Source organism: Podarcis muralis, chromosome 8, assembly GCF_964188315.1.
Source record: "Podarcis muralis chromosome 8, rPodMur119.hap1.1, whole genome shotgun sequence".
In the NCBI taxonomy this organism is placed as follows: domain Eukaryota; kingdom Metazoa; phylum Chordata; class Lepidosauria; order Squamata; family Lacertidae; genus Podarcis; species Podarcis muralis.
Window position 1 is genome coordinate 27,650,812 of NC_135662.1, and position 27,577 is coordinate 27,678,388.

Below are 27,577 nucleotides of genomic sequence, written 5' to 3' on the forward strand. Positions count from 1 at the left end.
CATGGGAAATCAATATTTATATAAACATTCAACAGAAATACTTTCACTTCACAATTTTTATGGTGGTGACAAAGCATTTGATAGGTTAGTGTGGGAAACATAAGGAGGAAGAAATTGGCTTTCATATGTGGCATAACTTTCAAAAGTAGATAGAAAATAGGCTTCTCTGTCATACATGCTGTCACCCCTTGCTTTGACACTGGAAAGTTTCTTAGAACGATAGTTTGGGAAACAACCATCACTGAAAGCATATTTACAGTATAGGTGTGAAGCAAAAAAAGCATATGTTTAGAGAAACATTGTGAGGAAATGTATGTAGTCATGTGTCATCATTTATCTGGTACTTATGTAAACTGGAAACCTTGCACAAGCCAAAATGTCATAGGAAGGACAAAGTGAATGAATACCATTTGCTGGGAATCACAAGTGAAGAGAGTGCTACTGAACTTCCCAAATGCATGTAGTTCACCACTGTGAAAACAGAATGTAAGACTATATGGGCCTTTGCCCGTTTCTAGCAAGGTTCTTTTTTATGTTATATTCTTAAATGAAAGGCAAGCTGCTACAATTGTCTCTCCCATTCTGTCCTCCATCCCTGTCCCCCCAGATTACTTATTTTCACTTGTTTCTTCCCCAGTCGTTTGTTGCCTTCCAAATTTTCAGGATTTAGTTGATATGTTCTTTGCACAGACCTCTGTATATCAATGGCACTTTATTTAAAAAATGCTAATAATTGGGTAGACACAGGATTTTAGGCTAAGACTGCAGTCCTGTATACAAACACCCAGAAGCGATTTTGTTTGAATCCAGTGGGACATTCCCAAAAATATGTAAGGTTGGAGTCTGCAGCCAATTGGTGTCAATGGCAAAACTCACTTTGTTTTTTGTGTGCAGCATCTTAATTTTTATTTTTAAAAGTTATTACACATCACCTTGTTGACATCAGATTAAGAGTTGAATCTGATCAAGTCATGATGTGAGGGGAACAACTTCTGCCTACATAATGGATCTTCCCTTCTCTCTCCTCCCCCCTAAACACTGCCAGACATCCCCAAAACTTCTCCAGAGAGTTGGTGGAACCCCAGATGTGAGGGCTTCACAGGGGGAGAGGAGGGAGCAGAAATCTGTTGAATGAGCAGAAGTCTTTCCACTTGCACAATGACTTTGTTAGCTATAATGCTAAGTACTTTCACCTGGCTATTAAATTGTAAGGAAAACCAATAGATTGTCTAGTTCCTTTTACCTTTGCATTTTTGTATGCCAACATCCCTGGACGTGACCTTATGCATTCATTTTCAGCCCAGATTTCAAAATGTTTTAAAATAAGGATGCTCAACAATTGAAACCAAGCCAGTATGGTGATTTGTGCATCTGTGTAGGGAATTTTAAGAAATCGACATGGCCATAAGACCACTTAATAGTGTAGCACCGTATTTCTTGTGGTCAATCTGTAAACTAGCTAGTGATCCTAGTTTCTCAAATCCAGAATGAAGTTTCCATATTTTTCCATATAAACTGTTTTGCTTCATTCAGTATCCCTGCTTCCAGGAGTTTGGTAGCAGCAACCACCACTGAGAAAACATACTTCTTTATCTTTTCCTTTTCCATTTATAACTTTCCTTACTGTCAGTTTGCAATAGGTGATTTTCCTTTGGTGAAATGCACAGCTTTCCCCAAACTGCCACTAATGTGGCATTTAAAAGTTTCAAGCAGTTGAAGATCAGTTCTCCTGTCAAAAAGCTCATTCATGTTAGCTTAACAGAGAACCCTGTCTCTAATCTCTCCCCTGTCTATTCAATCTGAAATATGTTACTGAAATCTAGAGCTCTTAGAAGGCATCCTGTAGTTTCTCAGTCTATGGCTAAGATGATGCCTGTTGCTGGATTCTCTAAATTCCTAAAGTTCAAGTATTTCTGACCCATTCACCTTCCCTTAGGGCACCCATGAGGCCTGCTCTTTATTGCTTTTCAGTGCAATAATGCATGAGCGAGTGGAATGAAATGATTTTTCCAATCCGAGATTGGCATCAGCAGTTTCAGTAGTGTGTTTTCTGAACTGCTAAGTGAGTTGGAGGCGGAGAAGAAAATTCCATCAGCTAAAACCACCAAAAAGAATTACAAAGGAGAATTCATCCTGCTAGCAGGAAACGGGTGTGAACGTACTTCTCCAGTCCTTTTGCACAGCTATTGGAATACGACATGGAGCTATTTTAGCTCTGCTTTAGAACCTTTAAAGGCAAGTGAGCTAGGTTATTTTCTCCCCCCAAACATAACAAGCCAAGTTTAACTGGTGGGCAAAACTAGGTGGTACAGTGGTGCCACACCAACCTCAAGTTTCCCCCTCTACCCCCTGGTAAGAAGCAGCAACAATGGGAGGTCATGCCACCTACTACTGGGACAGCATTTTTTCCAGTAGGGGCATAGAACTTCTGAATGGAGAGGAAGCCTGCAGTTCCTTTCATCTCACTTGCCATGATAACCAGGGCAATCAAAACTGTGAATCCCTGCTTACAGCGATAAATTCGATATCTATCTATCTCTATCATCTATCTATCTATCTATCTATCTATCTATCTATCTATCATCTATCTATCATCTATCTATCTATCATCTATCATCTATCTATCATCTATCTATCTATCATCTATCTATCTATCTATCTATCTATCTATCTATCTATCTATCTATCTATCATCTATCTATCTATCTATCTATCTATCTATCTATCTATCATCTATCTATCTATCTATCTATCATCTATCTATCTATCTATCATCTATCTATATCTATCATTTGGTGATGATAGCATCAGATGACTACAGCAGGTTGACTAATTTTGCTCTACTACCTTTCATCGTATCTTTGAGTATTCAGTAGTTCTCAGATGTTTGCTTTTCCAAGTGCTTATTTTTGCACCTAAAATCCCCTTTAAAAATCAAGTTGTTTTCAATTAGGATAGCCAATATAAGTTTTTTGAGAGGCAATCTTCTAGTTAGCAGAATCTTCTTGATCAGGCTTAGTGCAACTTGCGATGATCATCTTAAATACTTCCTGAGCTGAGCTGCAAGCCAATTAAAAGAGCTTAAAGGAAAACTAAATCTACTAATAAACTCTTGGGAATAGATGTGCATTAGATTTATCCCTTAGTCTTATAGGTTTTAGTTTTATTTTCACCATAATCCAAAGGCTTGGTGATAGGAGTTTCTTCTGAAACCTTTTAATGGACAGACCCACAACATGTATTATTGGAATTTCTTCAAAGCTACTTTTGTAATATCACCTGCTAGCTTTTAATTTAGACCAGGATAGAAGAAGCAAGGGCCCTGGAGAAAGGATGGCAATTAACTAAGGCAATTAGCCCATCCAAACTTTTATAAAGTGATATAGGTTGAGATCCTTGGCCCCCACTTATGTAATCATAGCATTGTAGAGTTGGGACTCCAACCCGCTGCAATGCAGGAATCATAGCTAAAGTTCCCTGACATATAGTCATCCAACCTCTGCTTTAAAACCTCCAAAAAAGGAGAGTTCACCACCTTCTGAGGGCATCCGTTCTGCTCTCAAACAATATAATTTCATACAAATCACATTGTTCAGTTGTCTCCAGTTTCTCATATTGTGATGGAACGTATGGAAACCTAACTTTTCATAGCAAGCTGGAAAAGAGAAGTGATAACATTTTGCAACCATCTGGTATGCATTTTCATCAAGACAATGTTAATTTTAAAAATGTGTGCCTCAATTAGGAACATGCTCATATGAGCAGTGTGCCTTGGTTATAGGGCTGCTGAAGTCTATATTTATCAAGCATCACCTAACTTCTCATGGTATTTTTCTGATGAAATACAATGGGTGATATCCAATTGTGGCAGCCCACATGTAATACTGTACAGCCATTCCACTAGGGTCTATCAGCCGTATTGTAGCACAACAGCCAAATCCAATGTTTGTCTTGCACTTGCATAAGATACTATGAAACTGGCGTTGTTATTGTTATACCTGTGGTGACATTTAAGCTTGAGTGCTACTACTTGTGCAACAACGTCAGCTCTCAAAATACTTGTACAATGTCACCTCTCAGAGTTCTTGTATTAACATCACATCGTATCCAATTTTTCTGCAAAACTGTATTTGTGAAAGCCTGCTGGAAGGCATCCATTAGGATTCTTGACAAGCTGGACATGATGTTTACATGCCCCCTGTAGGAGAGGCAGGTTTAGTGCAGTGAAAGCTTGCTGTAACAAACTGAATTGTTACAGACTTAATTGGAGTTTCTGTTTATGGTGCCCTCAGCCTAGGGATGATATTGTTGTCTAAAATCTGCCTGGTATCTGCCTGACTTTATATAACTAGAAGTCTGTCTCCCTCCTATTCAGAACCAGATTAAAGTATGGTAAAATCAAGGGGAAATTCCAGTCTTACTAAACTGGGAAATGATATAGATTGGAAAAGCCAGAGGAACATATGTGGAAGCAAAATATTATTTTAATAAGCTTTATGTTGTGCAAGAAATATGCCAGGTTATCTCTTTAAATTTTCTTATTTTCTTTATTCCTATTTCTTCAGCTCAATGCTTTTGATTTCCTTCTATAATGGTTTCATAAAGTCTTCCCTTTGAAAGAGGAACATTTGGAAAATCAGAATTAGCTTTGTTTCTTTGGAAGACTGTCTGCTCTATTTCAATATAACACACAAGGAAGAATGCTTTGAACTGAAGATTTAGCATGCAGCCTTAAACAGCTCTGCTTCTATTTGTGCAAACAGCACATACTAGTTTGTGATATTTGGCTGTTGTAGCATTTGTTATGCTTCAGTCCTCCTAAGCATTTTTTTCCTGCTGATGTAGTTTTAAGTTCTGACAGAGTGTGCAGGAGGGAGAGGACTTGCAAAGCACAGTGTGTCTTGGATACACCTGAAAGTATATATTTTAGATGTTTTGCATCTAGATAATTCCAAAGGATATTAAGGATAGTCTAGAATTATTATCTACCTTTGTGATCTTCAGAGTTCACCAGATCAAAAGATACTAGTTTATAATGAACATTGGAGATTATGGCCTTTCACCTTTAAAATTGGTAGGGCAGCATGGAAACTATCAAGGAAGAACTGCCAGGTAGGTCAGTATTAATGGGAAAAGTCGCCCAGGGATTGAACCTGGAACTTCTGCCTGCAAAGCAGGTGTTCTACCATAACCATTCCCTTCATGTATTCCTAAATATTTCCCATGAGTCTATCGCAAACATTAAAAAAACTTTTTTATTCTGGAAAGGTTATCACACAATTTAACATGGACCAGAAAACACAACTATTTCACAGCCCAAGTGGCCATGACTTGTTTCCTTTTTGAAAAGTGATGTTGGAAATCATCTACAATTCTATTCACTGTGGAGGAGCATTTGATAGAGAATGGAGCAACTCTACATTGGATGTCATGGAAGTTGCTTTTATGTGAGAAACTGAGTAAACCCTATGTGTAACTTGTCATGTGTGATTATGTGCATTCAGTTGGCAATTATCATCAGTTCTTGATTTCACTTACAAAGTGGAGGAGTTGACATGGGATGGTGATTATAGTAATGATGCTTTAAAAAATGAGAAATACTGCTCAAAAGTATATGCAAGAAAGAAATCCACAAGTGTAGCAGCAACAAACAGTGGGAAGTATGCAGTTCACTAAAATGTATATGTTACTAACAGGTGTAAATGTGTTCTTGGGATAAAGATAGGGTTTGTGAAATTCATTTACATTAAATAAGGACAGTCCTAGACAGAATGTGTCTAGGTTACAGAAGTCAGCAAGCAGTATATTTCTTTGCCATAGCTGTGCTTCGACATACATCATACATTGAGTCATACCTCTGGTTTAAAGCTAATGATAGTGAAGTATTTGTTACAGTGACTTGGACGATTCTTTTGACCACTGCAACGGAAAGCGAAGCAAATGCATACAAAGGCTATAGGACATGATAATTCTTTACTCTGAAGGGTAATTGAATTTGGGTTAAAATGTTCTGTGGATTATAAATAGTTCTAGTGAGATGAAAGGATATGGAATGAAACTTGAATATTGATTGCCTACCTGTGGATTCTGTCTTCTGTGCTAAATCCCTCCCTTGAGCACAAAGCCCTTTACGACGGGAAGAATATTCTCTGCAAAAAATGCCATCAAATGCTTGACAAAGCCTGAGGAGCTCTTCTCAGCCATGGCTTTGAAGCTTAGGGTTGAAAATGGGCCATTTGGATTATTTACAGCCCTTGTCTGTCTCTGTAATATCTAAGGGAGCAAACATTATTGTTTTCAACACACATTGCCACTGATTTGGCTCACAGAGGGCTTGTCCAGATAGCAGCTTCCTCCGTCCCCACTCTTGGGCACAGCAACATACAACCTAGTTCACAGGAAGTATGCTGGAGAAAAGTAGATTCCCTTTTTATGAATCAACCCTGTAGTGCATATAGGAAGTTACAGTCACAGATAGAAACATCTTGTGCCTGTCATTTTGGCCATGAAGATGGGAAGAAACAGAGATGGAGAGTGGGTCAGGGGATCATGGCAATTAAGCCCTTTCTTGCCTTTAATGCAGTCAGGAGTTGGTAGGAGATTTAACAGCAGTTAAGTTAAACCCTACGGGTGGCGCTGTGGTCTAAACCACTAAGCCTAGGGCTTGCTGATTGGAAGGTCGGTGGTTCGAATCCCCGTGATGGGGTGAGCTCCCATTGTTCGGTCCCAGCTCCTGCCAACCTAGCAGTTTGAAAGCACGTCAAAGTGCAAGTAGATAAATAGGTACTGCTCCGGCGGGAAGGTAAACGGCGTTTCCATGCGCTGCTCTGGTTTCGCCAGAAGCGGCTTAGTCATGCTGGCTACATGACCTGGAAAAACTGTCTGCGGACAAATGCCGGCTCCCCCGGCCAGTAAAGCGAGATGAGTGCTGCAACCCCGGAGTCGTTTGCAACTGAATTTAACTGTCAGGGGTCCGTTACCTTTACCTTTTAAAGTTAAACCCTAGTTAGTCTTAACCATAGTTTACTGTTATTGGCTGGACTATAGCACTCAGCCACAGCTAAGATGAGAGGGAAAATAAGTTACAAAATGTTTATCCATCCTGAAATGCTGAAATACATTTTCCAAGGTCATTTTCACACATGAGGCTTAAATTGGTGCTCGCATATCCTGTACATTTAAATGCAAATGCATTAAACATTTAATTCAACCCAGATTTGGACTTATTTTAATTACCATCTGCCTGTTGATTGGCTTGTTTTAATGCTTTCTGGTTTAAATAATTTAATGAGTTTAATGTAGTAAATTGTATTTGGGCCTAAAGGTGGTGTATAAATGCTTTTTATAAATAAATATACTCTAGATAGGGGATGTAGCTACAGTCCTGTGGCCTAATCTCAATCTCCTTAAATGTAATGGACATTTACATGCTGTACATCTGCAGTGAGTGTAAACAATGGGTGATCTCCGATTCAGATGACTTCAAAAATAATCTTTTTTAGAAAACAACAACCTTTTTCTCAAATAATTCTGTACTGTGTTCCAGATTTTATTTCTATGTGTAATAAATGTATGTGGAGTATTTCTAACATAGGATAATAGTTCTTGTTTTTGCTTTATCCCTTGCCTCTTTCGTTTGATGTAGTGATATCACCTTAAGGTGAGACCATCTGTCTTTTGTTATTTGCTTACTGCAATGTGTATGAGTGCTGCTTATTGGTGTAATAGCTGTATAGAATCAATGCATGAGAACCGCATGTTGCCCTTACATTTGTTCAGGCTAAAACCATCTGAAAGTTTATGGATGTCTATGTTTATTTTTAAAGATAAATCACACCCTTTTATTATTACAAATTATAGTGCATACAATCTATAAAACACACATAATATAATCTTATTTTAAATACAAATTAGTACATACATACACTCTTCAGAAGACCCCTTATTCTATCAGTCACAGCCGCTGATCAAAATAATATATCATAATGGTCTTTTTTAGCTATCTGAAAAAGAGACCTTTCTATGCAAGTGGAAGGAAATTCCTTAAGATTTTATAGCAGGGGTGGAGAGCCTGTGGACTTTCTTGTGTTGTTCGACTCCGGCTCCCCTCTTCCCCAGTCAGCATGACCAATGATCAGGGATGATGGGAGTTGGAGTCCAGCAATTCACCAGGAGGGCCACAGGTTCCCCAGTCCTGTTTTATACAGATCCAATGCATCACCTAAGCTGTCTTTTCTTAAAGATCACAATATCTCGGCTGTACTTGATATGACCTGTCATTAACATTTTAAATCAAATCCATTTTGTAGTGCTGTGTCCTCCACACATGTTCAGAGTTCTCAAATTGTGCTTGCCTAGAATTAGGTATCAAAATATATGTGGAAATTTACATTGGTGGACTTAAAAGGTAGGTTCAGTCCAGATGATTTCAGTTCACTACAATTCACTCCCTTTTGGGGCAAAAGGCCTGCAAGGTTCTGACAGTTGTGCTTGAACAGCATTGTGGAGATAGCTATCAAGCAACATTTTTCAAATGTTGGGTCTCTGGAGTTAGAAGCAGTTACACAACTGAGTAAATACCACAAGGCCGACTCTTGCACAACGCAAGTATGTGTGTGGCAGGGGACAGCAGAAGCCAATTGCTAAAGTTGTCCCCCTTTTACTTATCCAAGGCATAAGTCCTTGGTTCAGAAGTTGCAGGTCTTGTTCAGATTCAACACGAGTCTCTGTCTTGATAGCTGGTGGTGAGCCTCACTGTATGTCTATGCACTTTACAGGATCAACTCTGTGATGTCTTTATTCTGAATTTATCAGTGGGGCATTGTTGTTTCCCAGCCCAGCTAGTTGAGCCTATTTGTGGGGTGGAGAAAGGACTTTTGCCTAAAAGGAGTTGGTTTCCCTTCAACCTCACTAGAAGACACCTGCATTTTTATGTTGGTACATTCTTTAAGCATGTAAGATATTGGCCATACAACAAGAGAAAAGAAATACCGTATTTTTCGCTCTATAACACGCACCTGACCATAACACGCACATCGTTTTTAGAGGAGGAAAACAAGGAAAAAAATTCTGAATGAAACAGTGGATGTATCATTTTTGTGCTTCATGCTGTGGCCACAGACATGTGATCTGATGGTGAATTTGGGGTAGCTCAATGCAAAGATCCTGAGGATCCATGTGGATCCATGCTTTTTAACCACGTTTTTGCACCATTGCAGCCCCAGGCAACTGTGGGTGCGTGATTTTTTTGGTGCAGGCTGTAGCCATGGACATGCTATGTGATCTCATGGTGAATTTGGGGTGACCCAAAGCAAAGATCCTGAGGATCCATGTGGATCCATGCTTTGTAACCACATTTTTGCACCATTGCAGCCCCAGGCAACTGTGGGTGCGTGATTTTTTTGGTGCAGGCTGTAGCCATGGACATGCTATGAGATCTGATGGTGAATTTGGGGTGACCCAATGCAAAGATCCTGAGGATCCATGTGGATCTATGCTTTGTAACCACATTTTAAGTGAGGAACGAAGGAAAAACAAAGAAGGGACATGAGAGGGGTGTGCAGAGAAGCAGCTGGCTAAGAATGCAGGAGAGGGATTTAACGGAAGGAAGGAAAGAAAGGCAAAAGTTTCCCCCCACCCAAGCCAGCCATCTCTCTCTCTCTCTCTCTCTCTCTCTCTCTCTCTCTCTCTCTCTCCCTCTCCCTCCCTCCCTCCCCCCCTCTCTCCCCCTCTCTCTCTCCCTCCCCCCCTCTCTCCCTCTCCCCAGCAGTACCGGAGAACAGAGAGACGGAGCACAGAGACGACACTTTCCCCTCTGCTTGCCTGGAGGGGAGGGGCTTTCCCTGCTCTTTGTTCCGTTTGAGCAAACACAGCAAGGAAACAGAGGAGGGTGGGCAGTAAGACCCTGAGGCGGAATGCAGGAAAGCTACCACTTCCTCTTTTCAGGTTTCCCTCTCGGACACAACGCATGATTTATTTTTGCTGATTTTTGTTCCTGCGCTCCCCTAATCGGCTCCAGGGACCCCCCCCCCACATTCGCTCCATAACACGCACAGACATTTCCCCTTCCTTTTTAGGAGAAAAAATCTGCGTGTAATAGAGAGAAAAATACGGTAAATGTTTGCTGTGTCAGAGAAGCAGCTCCATCCTTCATTTAAATATTTAGTAAATGTTTACTAAACCCACTCCATGAGATTTTCTGTTTGCGGAACTAACAATTAGAATGCACAACTAATAATATTTCCTGAATTTAATTTGACTGAACCCCTGCATCGCTGTTACTGTAAATCTGCTAACTATTGTTTGTTAAAGAAAGGATCTGTTTTCTTTAGCCCATGAATGGTTTCTTAGTAGCATTCATTTTAAATTGGAAGCCTCTTCTTATCAGAGTAAGCATACACGGTTTCCATTGTGAGGACTCCAAAAGACTTTTCTTTATCTCTCTTGCTAGTATTGAGCTCAAAGCGCCTGTTGGACAAGAGAAAAGATAGTTCCCTCTGTATTTTGGATACCTATTCAGAACTCAGTGACAGTTTCATGAAATGACAGGCTGCAATCCTGAGGGTTTGTTCATGTATACTGAAGGGCTTGTCCACACCAAAGAACTTTTATATGCCTGGATGGACTTAGGAGATGCTTTATTTGATAAGCAGTCTCTATGCTGTCTTACCCTTTTTGTGGCTTCCTGTATAGAATGCCAGACTACAGACTTTTTTCGGGAGGAGTCTACTTGGGGCCGCAAAGCCCATACCGCGTCTAGTTGTGTCATTCTTTGTATTGCGGCCATTTTACACAAATTATCAAATGGGGGAATGCATCTCTCCTATTTTCAGAGCATATTTCATAGAATTAAAGAATTGGCAGGGAGAGTCCAGCAGCAGCACCTGAGGGAGACCATTCCACTGTCAAACATCTCTTACTGTCTGAAAGTTCTTCATGATGTTTAGTCAGAATCTCCTTTCTTGTAACTTGAATCCATTGGATTGGGTCCTAGCCTCCTGAGCAGGAGAAAACAAGCTTTCTCCATTCTCCATATGACAGCTCTTTAGATGGCTATCATATTTAAGTGTAATCATTTGCATGTCAGATTGCCTTGTAAGCTAATAAGACTCCCTCTACCTAGTGGAGGCTCAGTGAATGCTGAGGTATCCCTCCAACTAGTGGAGGGATTATATGGGGTATTGATAGTTGCTTGACATTTAAAATAACGGCAAGAACATCCTTTCCACCTGGTTCTCTTTCTTCTGCCTTAAAACAGGATCCTTTGTACCTCTACCACCCGTATATGATTACCCCACCTAATCTAGGCCAGGGTTTCCCAAACTTTGGTCTCCAGCTGTTTTTGGACTACAACTCCCATCATCCCTAGCTAGCAAGACCATTGGTCAGGGATGATGGGAATTGCAGTTAACCTCATTATGTTGTGCTACGAATGGTGGAGGTGGGGAGTGCCTGCCTACAGAGGCTTAACAATATCCTAGTGTTTCCTAGACCAATTTTTCTATATTGGATTGAGCTGAATGCACGTGGATCAAGAAAGGGAGCCTTTCTGTATGCCAAAAGGGCAACAACAATAAAAACCCTCAGACTGACTTGCTTGGCTGACTTCCAGAGAAAGTCTAATATTTATCTAATATTCATTAGCTTTTTCCTTGGAAGTCAAACACCTATTCTCCCTGCTCACTTTTGATCTATTTCAGTTTTGATCAACCCTGAATTGCTACTGCCATGCGCATTCTGCAGCATGGGAGCTACTTTATCGTTGCCTGATCCTTTGATGCAAGTGAAGGCTGAAGGTGAAGAATGTGGCAATGTGGGTGGAGGTGGTTATCTTTTGGTCTTTCCCACAGAGTTTGCACCCAATTAATGCAGGGGATTTTGCCGAGGAAGTTGTTGTGCCCTTGTTCCACCGAGAAACTGTATTTTGCTAATTAAGGCTGTTTGCTCTTAGTGGAAAGAAACTAATGAGAAGCTCAATTATGTCAGAGCCTGAGACCAAACAATCCCTCTGTGTTTTTGGGCTAGAGATGAAATGAAACGAAGCTTGTTCAGATTTTTTAAAAATGACATGAAAAAGAGAGAGACATCTAAACACAAAGGCCACAATCCTGCACCAACTTCAGCTAATTTCAGGCAAGGGAAATCAATTCTATGTCCTAATTCTGTATTGGATTGTATCCAAACTGTGAAATTACTTTTTGAATCAATTGCATTTTATTTGCCTGTAAATGCTCCTGTAGTTATTAGTGAACCTTGGAAAGTGAGAGCAGCTTCCTAGTGTTACATGGCAAAATACAAACAGCTCAGCAATTCACTGTTTCAGTGACTCAAAAGGAATGCAACATTAGGGCATTGTCATTTTGATTAGGTATAATTGTGAGTTTCTAATAATGGTGGTATTCAACCCAGCCTAATGGTGGTTATAGACCTTTATTATCTTAAAAGGTAAAGGGACCCCTGACCATTAGATCCAGTCGCGGACCTAATAGCAATAGTAATAGTAATGTGTTATTATCTTACACAGCAATTTTAGTTTTCAGAGTAAGGAACACAATATACTAGGAATGCTTATGAAATTCTCCTGTCTGAATCTCTCCCCAGTTATGGGGTTTCCAAATGACTTGATTGTCAAAGTTACCTGTCATGTGTCCTATCTTTTGATTTTTGTTCATTCCACTGCACATTTACTATAATTTACATCACCCCCCCCCCCGCATGTTGCCGATGCACATGAGTGCATTGACTCATGAGAACACAGTGCAAAAAGGATTGTATCAAGAGCTCTGCTTATACTGTGCATATAATGTGCAGATTCAACCAATGCCCTGATATGCATGGGGTGGGGGGTTGGGGAGAGAGAGATAAGTGTAGCAAATGGTGCCTTTTCCATTTTAGAAATTCAGCAAGTTAAACCAGAGGACAGGTAGATTGAAATGTCCAGCAAAGCCATCCTGTGGCACAATAAGCAAATGAGATAGGGGGCATTTACTCATTCCTCCAATGTGCATTACCGTATTTTTCGTCCCATAGGATGCTCCGTCCCATAGGACGCACCTAGTTTTTTGGGGGGGAAATAAAGGAAAAAAATTTTTCCTTTATTTCCCCCCCCCAAAAAAACCAGGTCGGGGAAACCAAACCAGGTTGGGGAACAGCGGTATGGCGGCGCTCCGCCTCCCCGCTGTCCCCCGAGCTTGTGGGGCTGGCACTGGGGAGAAGCGCGCTTCTCCCCAGCGCCAGCCTCCAAACCAGGTCGGGGAACAGCGGGATGGTGGCGCTGCGCCTCCCCGCTGTCCCCCGAGCTTGTGGGGCTGGCCGATGTCTGCCCGAAGCACGGGGCGCTCTGCTTCAGCGCACCCCACGCTCCGTGCAGCAGGCTGCTATCCGCAGCCTAGGGAGCCCTGTGGGAACTCCCGCAGGGCTCCCCAGGCTGCGGATATCTGCCCGGCGCGAGGGGCGCTCTGCTTCAGGGCGCCCTGCGCGCCGGGCGGCAGGCTGCTATCCGCAGCCTAGGGAGCCCTGCGGGAACTCCCGCGGGCTCCCCAGGCTTGCTGATAGCTTCCTGAAGCCTGGAGAGTGAGAGGGGTCGGTGCGCACCGACCCCTCTCGCTCTCCAAGCTTCAGCAAAAGCCTGTATTCACCCCATAGGACGCACACAGATTTCCCCTTCATTTTTGGAGGGGGAAAAGTGCGTCCTATAGGGCGAAAAATATGGTATATTTCTATAATATGGGTTAGAGAGAGAGAGCTGAAGCTCAGTGGTACAGTGCATGCTTTGCATGCTCAATCCCATGTTCAATCCTGGGCATCTTCAGGTAAGGCTGAAAGGACCTGTCAGAAACCATGAGAGCTCCTGCCAGTCAGATCACACTAAAGTAGACTGATTGGGGGTGGGGGGAGCCAGCTTCCATGGTTCCACAGCTTCCATTAATAGCAGGTTTTACATATAAATCATTCTTGCTGTTGCTCTCTGCTCTCTCAAGGAGCTGCCTTCTCCCTCCAGGCACTTTTTTTGAAATAAAAGAAACTGAAGGTAGCCATAATCAGAGCCCAGTTCACAAAGCACCATCCATTGTTGATTTCCTACTTAATTTGCACAGAGCTCCTGAATACGAAGGATCCATGCAAATCATGAACAGGTAGCAACCCCACCTACCCATCTGCTTGCTTGCCCCTTTCTGCCTCCCTGTATGGGTATTCTAATGGGATGTGCGATTTAGAAATGCCAGCCAGGAAATAGATGTGGAAGTGTGTGGTGGGTGGGAGTCGTATCTTAGAAGGGTGGAGAGAGAGTATAGCTGTTTATTAATGAAATGAGCTAGCGGTTGTCAGCTGCATTAAGAAGTTATTGCCACTGTGTGCATCTGATCTCTTCCTTTGTCTCCTTATTTGTTTAAAGCTGGATGAAGAAGCCTCGTTGCGGTGTGCCTGATCAGACGCGAGGCAACTCCAGATTTAATATTCGTCGAAAGCGATACGCATTAACAGGACAGAAGTGGCAACACAAACATATCACTTACAGGTAATGAAAGCAGAGCCGTGACCCTTTCCCTTGTAAGTGCTTTAGCATTGCAAATAAATAAATAAATGCAGCTCTATTACTGAGATATGATTTGTCAAAGACAATGATGTTGGTATGCAGCCTGAAAATATTGATTTGCATGTCTTGGGAGAAAATGCTCATGAGCTGCAGAAGCAATGAATGATTTTCTGGAGTCCAAATGGTCCGTGATTATATAAAGTGTTCTTTTGAAGCTCTCACGATCAAATTAACCTCTTGCCTCCCTTTAAGCCTCTATGAACATCTTTCAACAGCCTTGGCAACTTTGCTGGGGATATTGCTCAGGAAGAACAAAAGTGGGGTCTACTCATCTAAATATGCTCACCACGTCATGGGGAGCAGGGAGTGCTTTCTGGATTTGGGGGCCTTCAGGTCTATGCCAAAGTGGAATTAGATTGATTAAAAACTGGCAAGTGGCTGATGAAGCATTTTCATGCCTTTATAGAAGTATTTGTGGGTGGGTGTAATTCTCTTAACACTTTTAGAACATGCGTCATGGACTGGCTGGATGCAGAAGAATGGTGGGGGACAGCAGCTGGTGGTCCTCTGGGGGTACCCCCAAGGGAAGAAGGCTCAGAGCCAGGGGATTGGTGGTGGGACGCTGGTCAAATGGAAAAGAGGGAGCAGACTGGGAGGAGGAGGTGTTGGATGCTGAAGAAGCAACAGGCTTTAGTGAGCAGGAAGAAGCTGTGGCAGAGAGCAGCCCAGAATCAGAGGCAGAAGCACATTTAAAGATGCAAACAAAGGGCCAGTGTAGCTAGGAGGCCTGTTGGATGTAGTGGCTCAAGGGATTGACTCTGTCTAAGCTTGCAGAATACTCACAGGCTCCACCTTTGTTCTACAGTGGAGGCTGGTCCATTAGGCAAAATATAGACTGTGACCTTTATATCTAGCCAGGGTAACTTATTTAAAGTTTGCTACGACCATCCATGTTTAAGGCTGGTGTGACAGAGGTAGATTTCAACCAAAGAATGGGTGAGCACTGTCACTGTTACAACTTCCAGAAATTTAGGGTACTTAGATCTTTCATCACTATGAGAATGTGAATCCTTTGAACTTCTTTGCTCATCATTATTGATTGATTTTGTTGATTTGTCTAGTACTCTTTTGAGTTCTAGTCTTCCTTGTTCTAGTCTGACGAGGAGTATAAATAATGGGACCCTATTGTGGGTGACGCTGTGGGTTAAACCACAGGGCCTAGGACTTGCCGATCAGAAGGTTGGCGGTTCGAATCCCCTCGATGGGGTGAGCTCCCGTTGCTCAGTCCCTGCTCCTGCCAACCTAGCAGTTTGAAAGCACGTCAAAGTGCAAGTAGATAAATAGGTATCTATTCTGGCGGGAAGGTAAACGGCGTTTCCGTGCACTGCTCTGGTTCGCCAGAAGCGGCTTAGTCATGCTGGCCACATGACCCGGAAGCTGACTCCCTCAGCCAGTAAAGCAAGATGAACGCCGCAACCCAGAGTCAGTCACGACTGGACCTAATGGTCAGGGATCCCTTTACCTTTACCTATTCATGCTATTGCTCATTTTCTGTATATTTTCCATGGGCATATTGAAAAAAAACCCTTACATTTTTAAGATGGGATATTATGAAGCTTGCTTGCAGAAGAGATACTCCTAGAACATCTTTGCCTGAAATGTTTGGATTTTCTTTGAACATGATTAGGAAGTGGTGTTTTGGGGGTTTTTTTTTTTTTGCTTGAGCAATACTCATTTGTATTTATATATTAAATTTCAAACATGCAAAGTCCTTCTTGTGTATTCTTCTGAGAAATCCTGTACAATCTTGTAACGTAGCTCAGTTAAGAAAAGAAGGGCACTGGAATAATGTTTTATGCTAATATCATAATGTGATGTTACTCATCCTAAGCTTCCAGAATAAATCAGGCTATAATCTTAAATAAGCTGTTTCCTCTCCTCCCTTATTTTAGCAGTCTCTCCCCCTTCCCTTTTAGGGACACTGATTCTGATGATTTATATTCCCTGACTGATTTACAGCCAAGTTAGGGTTTCTTCCCACCATGCGCTTACCAACATTGGATTTCATTTCCCATTCTATCGCCAGTCACCTTGTTTTGAGACAAAGTGCTACAGAGCTCGCTGTCTGCTTTCGATGTCTGCATCTTGAGCTGCTACGTATAGTCAGAAAAATTGGAAAACTCACTCGCTAGCTATCCCTTTCCCCCCAGATAATGAATGAATGTGATTAACTGCACACCCTCTTGGACCATCTTTTGTTTCCACCTCAGTCCGTTGCCTATATTGTGTTTAGTTGTTTCTTCTCTGTGTCGTGTATACCAGGCAGCAAGATTTCCCCCTCTATCTTGAGTTTACTTTGTACGAAATTGCTTTCTTAATGGGTGTGATCAATAATTCAAAGAACTATGTTGAGAATTCAGTAGCAGTTCTCAAAGTGTGAAGCAGGTTTCTCCTGTAAGGTGGGGTCTGTTAAGAAGATAAGGACCCTGCTGGGCAATGGCAAGGCTTCATTCAGTCGCAGGTCCTGTTTCCAGAGTGGCCAGTCAGAGCTTTCCAAGGAACTCATAAACAAGGCATGCAGGTGCCCTATTAACTGTTATTCAGAGGCATGTTGTCACTAAATGTGGAGGTTTAATTTAATTAGTTCATAATAAAATAACTATTGGATTGAGCACATGAGACCAATAGTGGATCCAACAGTCAAGGAGGCAGTTTCTGCCTGTGGTGCAGAGGGAAGAAGGCTGATGGGGCTCATCAACTTGAGAAGGAAAACTCTGATCCAAAACCTCCACTGCCTTGCAGGATATCTTAAGGAAAAGAAAAACCTAAGGAGTAAACCCTACACAAATCCAGAGTGAAGTCCCTAAGATGGTTGGATGGCATCTTGTATGCCTCCTTTTGGCAACTCCTGCAGCCAAGTTGGTGCCAAGCACATTGCTCTGCTTTTCTTTGGACCACATCAGTAAGGCTGAGGGGAGGGGGTGAGGTCCAGCGCCAAAGGCCTTCTGGCGGTTCCCTCACTGCGAGAAGCAAAGTTACAGAGAACCAGGCAGAGGGTCTTCTTAGTAGTGGCGCCCGCCCTGTGGAACGCCCTCCCACCAGATGTCAAAGGAAAAAACAACTACCAGACTTTTAGAAGACATCTGAAGGCAGCCCTGTTGAGGGAAGCTTTTAATATCTGAAGGACTATGGTATTTTAATATTTTGTTGGAGGCCGCCCAGAGTGGCTGGGGAAACCCAGCCAGATGGGTGGGGTATAAATAAGTTGTTGTTGTTTTTATCTGGGTAGCCCAGGACCTCCATGCACATGGCCAAGGCTATTGCCCTGGGAAGGTCATTTGAGTGCTACTAATGCAGCAGTTTGGCTTCGCCCCTAGAGGTGACGAAGACTTTCAGCAAACAAACGTTAGGACCATAGGCACCTGCTGAATCTACCAGAAGAGCATCCTACAAGAGTTTTGTGTTGATATAACTCGTTTTGATAACCTCGAGATATAACTCGTTGACTCCTAAGCTAACTTAATTGAAAGAACTTTCCGGAAGGAAAAATTCCCTTCCCTTAAAAACCTCTCCAGGTGGGTTTTTGTGGGTAGGGGATCTCTGCAGTGTGTGGTGGCACATGAGAGACAGCTGGGATGGGCTAATTGCCTCAGAGCAGGTAGAGATCCACTCAGTCCCTCAGCAGTCCTCTGTGCCCCATCCCACATTATTCAGGAGGGCACAAGTGCTTGCTGGGGGGAGGTGCAGGCACTGTTGTAGAGAGGCAAGAATGGGAAACTTTTCCTTCTGTTATTTCAGTTAACTTACCTTTGGATTCAAGGCAAAGATGCTACCACCTTCTTCTTCTTCTTCTTCTTCTTCTTCTTCTTCTTCTTCTTCAACCCCTTTTCTAATAATCATTTCCATTTTGGACTGACCACTGCACAGCCACCTGTTGGATCACAACTCCAGTCGATCTTTATGGTACAGTCATAACTAGTTCATAGTTTCCAGCCAACCTGTTCAAATATATCCTGTTGGAGCTCTTCACAGTCAGTGCCATCCTGAACAATTTGGTGTCAGTCACAAAACACGGTTACGTCTTTGTCTTGACGAGGAAGCCAGTTGGTCTGAATTGCAGAAAACTGATTTTTCTGTGGGCTTCTTGGAATAGATTGACTCTGTTAGCAGTGGTGGAATTCACCTTGGTAGCTTCTAAAGTTCAACCCAACTTTTTTCCTTCTCATTAGTATAATAAATAAGATTTTACTGCTTCTAGGAATGTTTTGGTTTGTTGTAGTCACTAGTTTATTTTACTGTTTCTTCTCTATTGTGACCCATAGTTGAAGCAGTAAAGGCTGATACATAAATTTATACTTATATAAACACACAAATATATGTATGTGTAGTATGTGTGTTTGTGTTGATATTTTAATGTATATAAGAACAGCCTTCTGGCATCTTATTTGGTGTCTATACAAATTGTGTAACAGTGAAAGGGATCTGCCATGAAGGAAGTCTTCCCCATACCATTGAAAATACTGTAAAAAGGACCAAATGCTCAAAGTAGTTACCAAATTGAGAATAGTGCTTGTTGTCACAAGCTGCTGCTTTTTTTTTTTTTTTTTTTTTGCTTTTTTTTTGACAGATTAGATATATGACTGTGGATGTCTGGGAACAACTGCATTTTAGACGGAAAGGCAAAATTGACAGAAAGGGACTACTTAACAATTTACCTGTTTATTGAAAATGGCACAAAACTATGTATTTCTCCAATTCAGCCTTCCCTGCATCTGTCATCAACAAGGCAGGCTCATCTATCACACAGAATTGTGTATATGCTTAAAATTGTGCTCTTGTGTTATTACTATTAGAGTTCATGTATCAAAACGTCACTTTTTTTCTGTTTATGGCTGCAAAACGTCCTCTGCTCAAGGACAGAATTTATTTTTTTTGCCTGACGGCGAGGAATCTGATTCTAGAAGGGTCACCAAACTCCAAAGTCTTCTGGAAGTCTTTGCTTTCAGAAGATGGACATTGGTGGTTAACTGCTGTCCCACCATACTGATGATATTTACATAGTACAAGTGCTTTCCTCGCTAAGTATTAGGCCTGTAATTTACTGTTTGCTCTCGATGCTAAAACAGTACATGAAATCATGACTGTCAGGGGTTCAGGAGCAGAGGCAAGGGCAAGGAAGGAAACAGAGAGCGAAGGGGAGGAGGCAGAAGAAAGGATGAGCGATGACGACGACCCGAGATCTCCGAGTCTCTCCAGTGAGTCGGAGGATTCACAGAAAGGAGCACCAGTGGCCAAGGCAAGGGGGGAGTTTAGGGGGGCACCCCAGGGAGATAGAGCCAGAGGGGAATCAGAGGAGAGCAGTTGGAGATCGGGTCCAGCGTCACCGCCAGAGAACAGGGAAGAGGAAAGGAGCCAGGGGGCAAGCGCTGGCAGCTCACAGCAGGAGGGAGGGCACGAGTCAGGGGTGGCCACACCTCCATCTGGGAGCGAAGAGACGGTTAGACGGAAGGTGGAAGGTTGGGCGCGCGCGCCAAGTTCAAATGCACAGGAAGGAGGCGCAGTAGGCAGCCCGGAAAGAGAGCCGGGTCCTAAAGCCCGGCGCAAAGAGACAGGAGAGTCCGGGGGGTCAGCGTCCGAAGAATCCCGGAAGGAAGAGACCCAGGGGGGCAGAGGGACCCAGAGAAGAACAGTCAGGCGGAAAAGGTGGAGCAGGGCTAGGATATTAAGTTGGTGTACGAGGGGCGGAGATTCAGACGGAGCTTCGCCGATCTAGCTACTAGACGTAGGGTTGCACGCAGCAGCTTGAGAATGGAAACTGTAACTCAATAAAGACTTTTACTTAATGACCGTTGGCTAGCGTGATCCTCTGTGAGCTAGGATCTTGAAGCAACCCTGACAGTAAGCTCCGTCTCCTCCTGTATTGTGGGCATCTACAGCCTCGAGGAGAGGAGAGAAGCAGGTGCCTACTAGTGAGCTCACGAACGGCAGCCGACATGACGGCTGAACAGCAGATAGCGGAACTCAGAGAAGCAGTGTCACAGCTGAATGCCGAGGCTCTCGCATCCAGGAAGAGAGAGGAGGACGCAGCTGCCGCCTACAGGGATCTCCAGGTCAGGTTGGAAGTGCTTACGAAGCAAGGGCAACAGACACCCAAACCAGAGGGGATTGGGTTGGGGAGACGCACAGGCGGTCTGGTCTCTCACTTCGATGGGAACCTGCAACAGTATCCCAATTTTAAAGCAGACGTACTGTGTGCACTGCAACTGCTGAGTAAAGATTTTAGAGATGAGCAAGAGAAAGTGGGGTTCATCATGTCTTATTTGCATGGGGATGCCAGAGCATGGCTGCGCAATTTATGGAGGGATAACGATCCGGCGCTCCAAAATGCGAATGCCTTTATTAAAGCGATGGATGCGTGTTTTTTATCAAGCATTGACGTGGATCTTGCTCGGCAACAGATTCATGGACTGAAGCAGGGAAGGGCCAGCGTACGGCAGTACCATGCCCGCTTTTTCGCCTTGGCCAGTGCCCTAGAATGGGACAGAGATGCGACCCCTGTAAGAGACCTTTTCTGGGAGGGACTAAACAGCTCTGTAAAAGATGAGATTGCGAGGGGGGAGAGACCCCGGACCACCCAGGAGGTCGTGCAGAGGGCGCTGGCAGTGGGGGTACGGCTGGAAGGACGTCCGTGGAGCAGGGACGAAGGGCGTGGAGGGCGCGAACCAGCCAGGGGCTCCTCCTTCTTTCCCAGAGAAGCAGCACGTACGCAATCCACGCCTCCGCCAGGGGGAGGAGCTGAACCGATGGAGGTTGGAGGTGCCAGGGCTCAGTCAGCAACCAGAGCCCTAGCACCAGCAGCAGTGAAAGCGAAGCCTCCTAGAGGGAACAGGAAGTGTTACGTCTGTGAGGAGCCAGGGCATATGGCGAAAGAGTGTCCCCAGAGGCTCCACAAGCTCACTGCAGCCTCAGCAATGGCGACTGCAGCAACGCAGCAAGGAGAACCACAGCAGGGAAACGACGCTGTCTGGCTGGAGGAAGAGGCACTGGGGCCCAGCCAGACGTATTAATGATGCAGTCCCCAGAGATTTTACAGCCCGTGAACCCCCTCCCGCCCAAACCAGTGGTGAGGCTCACCGCGTCGCTCCAGCTGCCCAATGGCATCACCATGGACGTGCCAATCACCATTGACTCAGGCAGCAATGCGGACTTTATGGGGCAGGACTTTGTCAACCAGCATGCTATACAGTTGCTGCCGGCCACACTGCCCCTGCAGGTGGTCACGGTGGATGGCAGGGAGCTGCTAGGAGGGCAAGTGGTGCAGCAGACGCCACCGATGGTGATGCGACTTGGGAATCACCAAGAAGTCATCAGCTTCAACGTCACTCAATTGTCGGACACGCCCATTGTGTTGGGCATGAGTTGGCTGGACAAACACAGCCCAACGCTGGCTTGGTACCAGAGGCAGCTGACCTTCGGCTCTTCCTTTTGTGCTGAACACTGCATCGTGCCCAGGCAGGAAGGAGAGGAAGAGGAGTCACAGCTACTGCTAGGCACGCTGCAAGCGATTCCCCACAAGTACGCAGAATTTTTGGAAGTTTTCTGCGAGAAGGAGGCAGACAGGCTACCCCCTCACAGGCCATATGACTGCAAGATTGACCTGCTGCCAGGGGCGGCGCTGCCTAAGGGGAAACTGTATTCCATGTCAGAGGACGAGCTGCAAGAACTCAAGGAGTTCATAGATCATAATTTGGAGCGCGGTTTCATCCGAGAGTCCAAGGCGGTGGGAGGCAGCCCGGTGTTCTTCGTTAAGAAGCGGGATACGCCCCAAAAGAGGCTCGTAGTGGATTACAGGATCTTGAACAGTGTGACTAAGCCGTCGGACTTCCCCATGCCCCGAATTGACGACCTCCTCGCAAAGGTGCGGAAGGGCAGAGTGTTCACCATGGAGGGAGACGAGTGGAAAACAGCCATGTTCACGCCACTGGGGACCTACGAATATAGAGTTATGCCTTTTGGATTGCAAAATGGCTCCCACGTTTTTCAAGCATTCATGCATCACGTGTTGGCGGGACTTCTCTACAAGACGTGCGTCTGTTTCTTAGATGACATCCTGATCTTTTCGGAGTCGCAACAGGAGCATGACAAACACGTCAAGGAAGTACTGAACAGGCTGAAGCACCATAGGCTCTACGCCAAGCTGGAGAAGTGCCAATTTGACGTGACGGAGGTGGATTTTCTGGGCTACAAGCTGTCTGACAAGGGGCTCGCCATGGACAGCGCCAAGGTTCGAGCGGTGTTGGATTGGAAGAGCCCGCGCAACCGGAAGGAGGTCCAACGGTTTGTCGGCTTTGCGAACTTCTATCGCAAGTTTATCAAGGGCTTCGCTATGCAGACGGCGGCCATCACTGACACGCTTAGCTCCAAGAAAAAGAAGTTCATTTGGACAGAGCAGGCGGAACAGTCCTTTCAGGCACTCAAGCGTCTCTTCGCGTCGGAAGAGCAGCTGCTTCATGTCAACCCCAGCAAGCCGATGAGGGTGGAGACTGACGCCTCGGACAGAGCCGTGGGGGCGGTCCTGCTGCAGAAAGACCCGCAGGGGGTGTGGCGACCGGGAGCGTTTTACTCCAGGAAGCTCAGCAAGTCCGAGCAGAACTACACCATATGGGACAGGGAGTTGCTGGCCATTCATGCAGCGTTCAAGGCGTGGAGGCACTTTCTGATCGGAGCCAAGCACACGGTGCAGGTTTGCACGGACCACAAGAACCTAGAGCACTGGCGCACGGCACAGTTCCTGAACCAAAGGCAGATACGTTGGGCTGAGTTCTTTGCGAACTTCGACTTCCGAATAGAGTATGTCCCGGGGGACACCAACATCATGGCGGACGCTCTCTCCCGCAAGCCACAGTATCTGGAGGAAGCAACGCCAGCGGCCGCCATGCACATCTTCGCACCAACAGTGTGGGCGTGCGCCGCGGCAACCGTGGATCTGGAGGCGGTGCGACGAGCGTTGCAGGGGGACTCCTTCGCGCAAGCAAAGATCTCAGAGGTGCAAAGGGGCAAAGCAGCGGCCGACGGTTTCCAGCTAAGAGATGGATTGCTCATCCGTAAAGGGGCCATCTACGTGCCGGGAGACGAACTTCGCGCCAAGGTGCTGCAGCAGATGCACGACGCGCCCACTGCAGGGCACTTCGGCAAGGAGAAGACGGTGGAACTAGTAGCCAGGGATTTCTGGTGGCCTGGAATGAGAAGGGAGGTCGCGGACTACGTGGCGAGGTGTGACACCTGCCAGAGGGCGAAGCCAGTGCTTAGACCGCCGGCCGGACTGTTGGAACCGCTGCAAACTCCGGCCGAACCTTGGGAGAGGGTGGCCCTGGACTTTGTCACGGATCTGCCCAGCTCGAGGGGCAAGACGGCAGTGCTGGTGGTGGTGGACTTGTTCTCCAAGATGGCGCATTTCATTCCGTGTGCGAAGGTGGCCACGGCGGAACAAACCGCCAAACTGTTCATAGACCACGTGTTCAAGGTTCACGGTCTGCCACGGTCTATTCTGTCCGACCGGGGGCGGCAGTTCATCTCAAATTTCTGGCAGCGGCTGATGGGCTTCCTGAACGTCAAGATCAACCTGGCGTCGGCGAGACACCCGCAAACCAACGGGCAAGCAGAGCGGGTCAATGCCATCATGCAGCAGTACTTGAGGTGTTATGCAAATCAACAGCCTGCGACATGGGTGGATTACCTGCCGCTCGCCGAGTTCGCTTACAACAACACGAAGCACGTGTCCACGGGGGTCACACCGTTCTTCGCCAACAACGGGAGGCACCCCAGAACCTTCCCGGGACTGGAAAGGCTGGGGGAAGGGGAGCCGCAGACGGCAGATGCGTTCGCGTCGGAACTGCAGGAAGTCCACGATCAGCTGAGGCGCCACCTGGAACTGGCCAAGCACGCATACAAGGTACAAGCGGACAAACGCAGAAGGGTTGGCGAAGAGCTACACGTGGGGGACTGGGTCTGGTTAGCAGCCCACGCAGTGCCGGCCAGGTCGTTGGCCAAGAAGAAACTAGGGCATAAGCAACTGGGGCCCTATCAAGTCGAAGAGCAGGTCAACCCGGTGGCCTTCAGGCTGGCGCTTCCGGAGGGTTCCAGAATGCATCCGGTATTCCACAGATCGGTGCTCACTCCCTACAAGGCACCGCACAGGTTTCAGGAACCCGGAACGGCGCAGAGTCCGGCCAGAGACAGAACAGGGCACGCAGGAGTGGCACAGAAGGAGCGCATCAACGAAGTCACAGAGATTTTGGATTCCAGATGGGGGGAAGAAGGGGTAGAATACTTTCTCGCCAGGGAGGGCACCCCGGCCAGTGCGAACAGTTGGGTGCCGGACTACGCCTTGGACGAACCTCTGCTCAAAGACGAGTTTCATGCCCTCTTCCCACATAGACCGATGCCAGCAGACTTTTTCGACGACTGGCTTTTCACACCCACGCTTTCGGGCAGCACGTTCCGGGGGTTCGACTCGGACGAGGACCCGATACGAGACGTCCGTTCCCCGGAGGGGTCGCCCTCGGGATCTGCCTCAGAACCCTCGTATTGGTGGGACGACAAACCAGAGGAACAGTGGCGCAGGAAGTGGCAAGAAGGTCCAGGCCGAGCAACGCCGCCTGGAGGAAGCGAGGGAGAGACGGACATGGACATTTTCGGGGACGATCCAGGTTTCGAGCACGGCGGCACAGAGATGGAAGCAGAGGTGACCGTCGTCGACGAGAGAAGGGAGGAAGAACCGGAAGACTTCGGAGGGAGGCCCGCTACGGGAACCGAACGGTACCCGACATTCGTCTCCTTGACGCAGCAGCACCCAGCTCCAGCACCGGAAGGAGGGGAAGGGGGAGTGGGGGGCTTCGAGGGGGGGATGGATGTCAGGGGTTCAGGAGCAGAGGCAAGGGCAAGGAAGGAAACAGAGAGCGAAGGGGAGGAGGCAGAAGAAAGGATGAGCGATGACGACGACCCGAGATCTCCGAGTCTCTCCAGTGAGTCGGAGGATTCACAGAAAGGAGCACCAGTGGCCAAGGCAAGGGGGGAGTTTAGGGGGGCACCCCAGGGAGATAGAGCCAGAGGGGAATCAGAGGAGAGCAGTTGGAGATCGGGTCCAGCGTCACCGCCAGAGAACAGGGAAGAGGAAAGGAGCCAGGGGGCAAGCGCTGGCAGCTCACAGCAGGAGGGAGGGCACGAGTCAGGGGTGGCCACACCTCCATCTGGGAGCGAAGAGACGGTTAGACGGAAGGTGGAAGGTTGGGCGCGCGCGCCAAGTTCAAATGCACAGGAAGGAGGCGCAGTAGGCAGCCCGGAAAGAGAGCCGGGTCCTAAAGCCCGGCGCAAAGAGACAGGAGAGTCCGGGGGGTCAGCGTCCGAAGAATCCCGGAAGGAAGAGACCCAGGGGGGCAGAGGGACCCAGAGAAGAACAGTCAGGCGGAAAAGGTGGAGCAGGGCTAGGATATTAAGTTGGTGTACGAGGGGCGGAGATTCAGACGGAGCTTCGCCGATCTAGCTACTAGACGTAGGGTTGCACGCAGCAGCTTGAGAATGGAAACTGTAACTCAATAAAGACTTTTACTTAATGACCGTTGGCTAGCGTGATCCTCTGTGAGCTAGGATCTTGAAGCAACCCTGACAATGACCTTATTAAAGTCAATTGGGTTTTGCAACAGATCACTTTAGCAGAGTGGAGCTGAGATTGTATTTGTTGTGACTGATTCCAAGCTGTAATTCTGACCCCACTCAGGTGTTTCACTGAAGATTTGAAGGAAGATGTCAGGCCCACCCCCACTACCCAGTGTGGTGTGGTGGCTAAGAGTGGTAGTCTTGTAATCTGGTGAACCGGGTTCGCATCCCCACTCCTCCACATGCAGCTGCTGGGTGACCTTGGGCTAGTCACACTTCTCTGAAGTCTCTCAGCTCCACTCACCTCACAGAGTGTTTGTTGTGGGGGAGGAAGGGAAAGAAAATCTTAGCCGCTTTGAAACTCCTTAGGGTTGTGATAAAGCGAGATATCAAATCCAAACTCTTCTTCTTCTTCTTCTTCTTCTTCTTCTTCTTCTTCTTCTTCTTCTTCTTCTTCTTCTTCTTCTTCTTCATCCACTATGTGGATGAAACTCAACTTTCTTCTTGCTTCAAACCTCCCATTTCTTCTGGAGACAGATTCTCCTTGCTGCCCTCCTTCAAAATTTTGTAGTGTACGCCAAAAATCCAGAGGCCAGTGCTAGAAGATAGAGATGCCTGTGTTCCTTTCTGCAGCAAGATGTTTAAATGAAATGAAATCATAAAACAAAACAAAACAAAAATGTTGTGGCCATTTTGGAGTCTGATCTGTTTGCTGTAATTCCTTTAAACCACAATCTCTACCTGCACTTCTTTTGTTCTTAACCAAGCACTCAGGATTAAACTACAATCCTTTGAGTAATATGGCACTCTCTGGAAATGTGTCAAATTTTTAAGAAGAGTCACATAAAATTGGCCATTGCATTTCCATCTGGAGCCTCCACTTCATTGCAAGACATTGAAAGGGCTCAATTTTTGGCATTTTTGAGGCTCAAGACTGGACCTGTTATTTCTTAATTCCTGTTTTTATCTGTTTCTGCTTTTTTATTATATAGTTTTATTGTTCTTACATTACTTTTGTATAATGATTAGGGGTGTGTGTGTGTATCGAGCAGTCTAGAAATGCTTACAAATAAATAAATTTGGGTCAAAATACAATTACTGTATTTTTTGCTCTATAAGACTCACTTTTTCCCTCCTAAAAAGTAAGAGGAAATGTGTGTGCATCTTATGGAGCAAATACAGGCTGCGCAGCTATCACAGAAGCCAGAACTGCAAGAGGGATTGCTGCTTTCACTGCGCAGTGATCCCTCTTGCTGTTCTGGCTTTTGAGATTCAGAATAATTTTTTTCTTGTTTTCCTCCTCCAAAAATTAGGTGCGTCTTATAGAGCGAAAAATATGGTATATAAAATAAATCACTTCTGATGGTGGCAATGTAGGAATAAAAT

General features: G+C 45.6%; 1 protein-coding gene across 2 annotated transcripts in view; it reads left to right on the forward strand.

The window, feature by feature from the left end:
• Positions 1-27,577, forward strand: part of MMP16 (matrix metallopeptidase 16) — a 185,969-nt gene that overhangs the window by 71,288 nt on the left and 87,104 nt on the right. For both annotated transcript variants that reach the window (XM_028736577.2, XM_077932873.1), the window contains one exon: positions 14,396-14,518. In XM_028736577.2, coding sequence (XP_028592410.1) covers positions 14,396-14,518 — 123 coding nt within the window. The remainder of the gene's footprint in view (positions 1-14,395; positions 14,519-27,577) is intronic.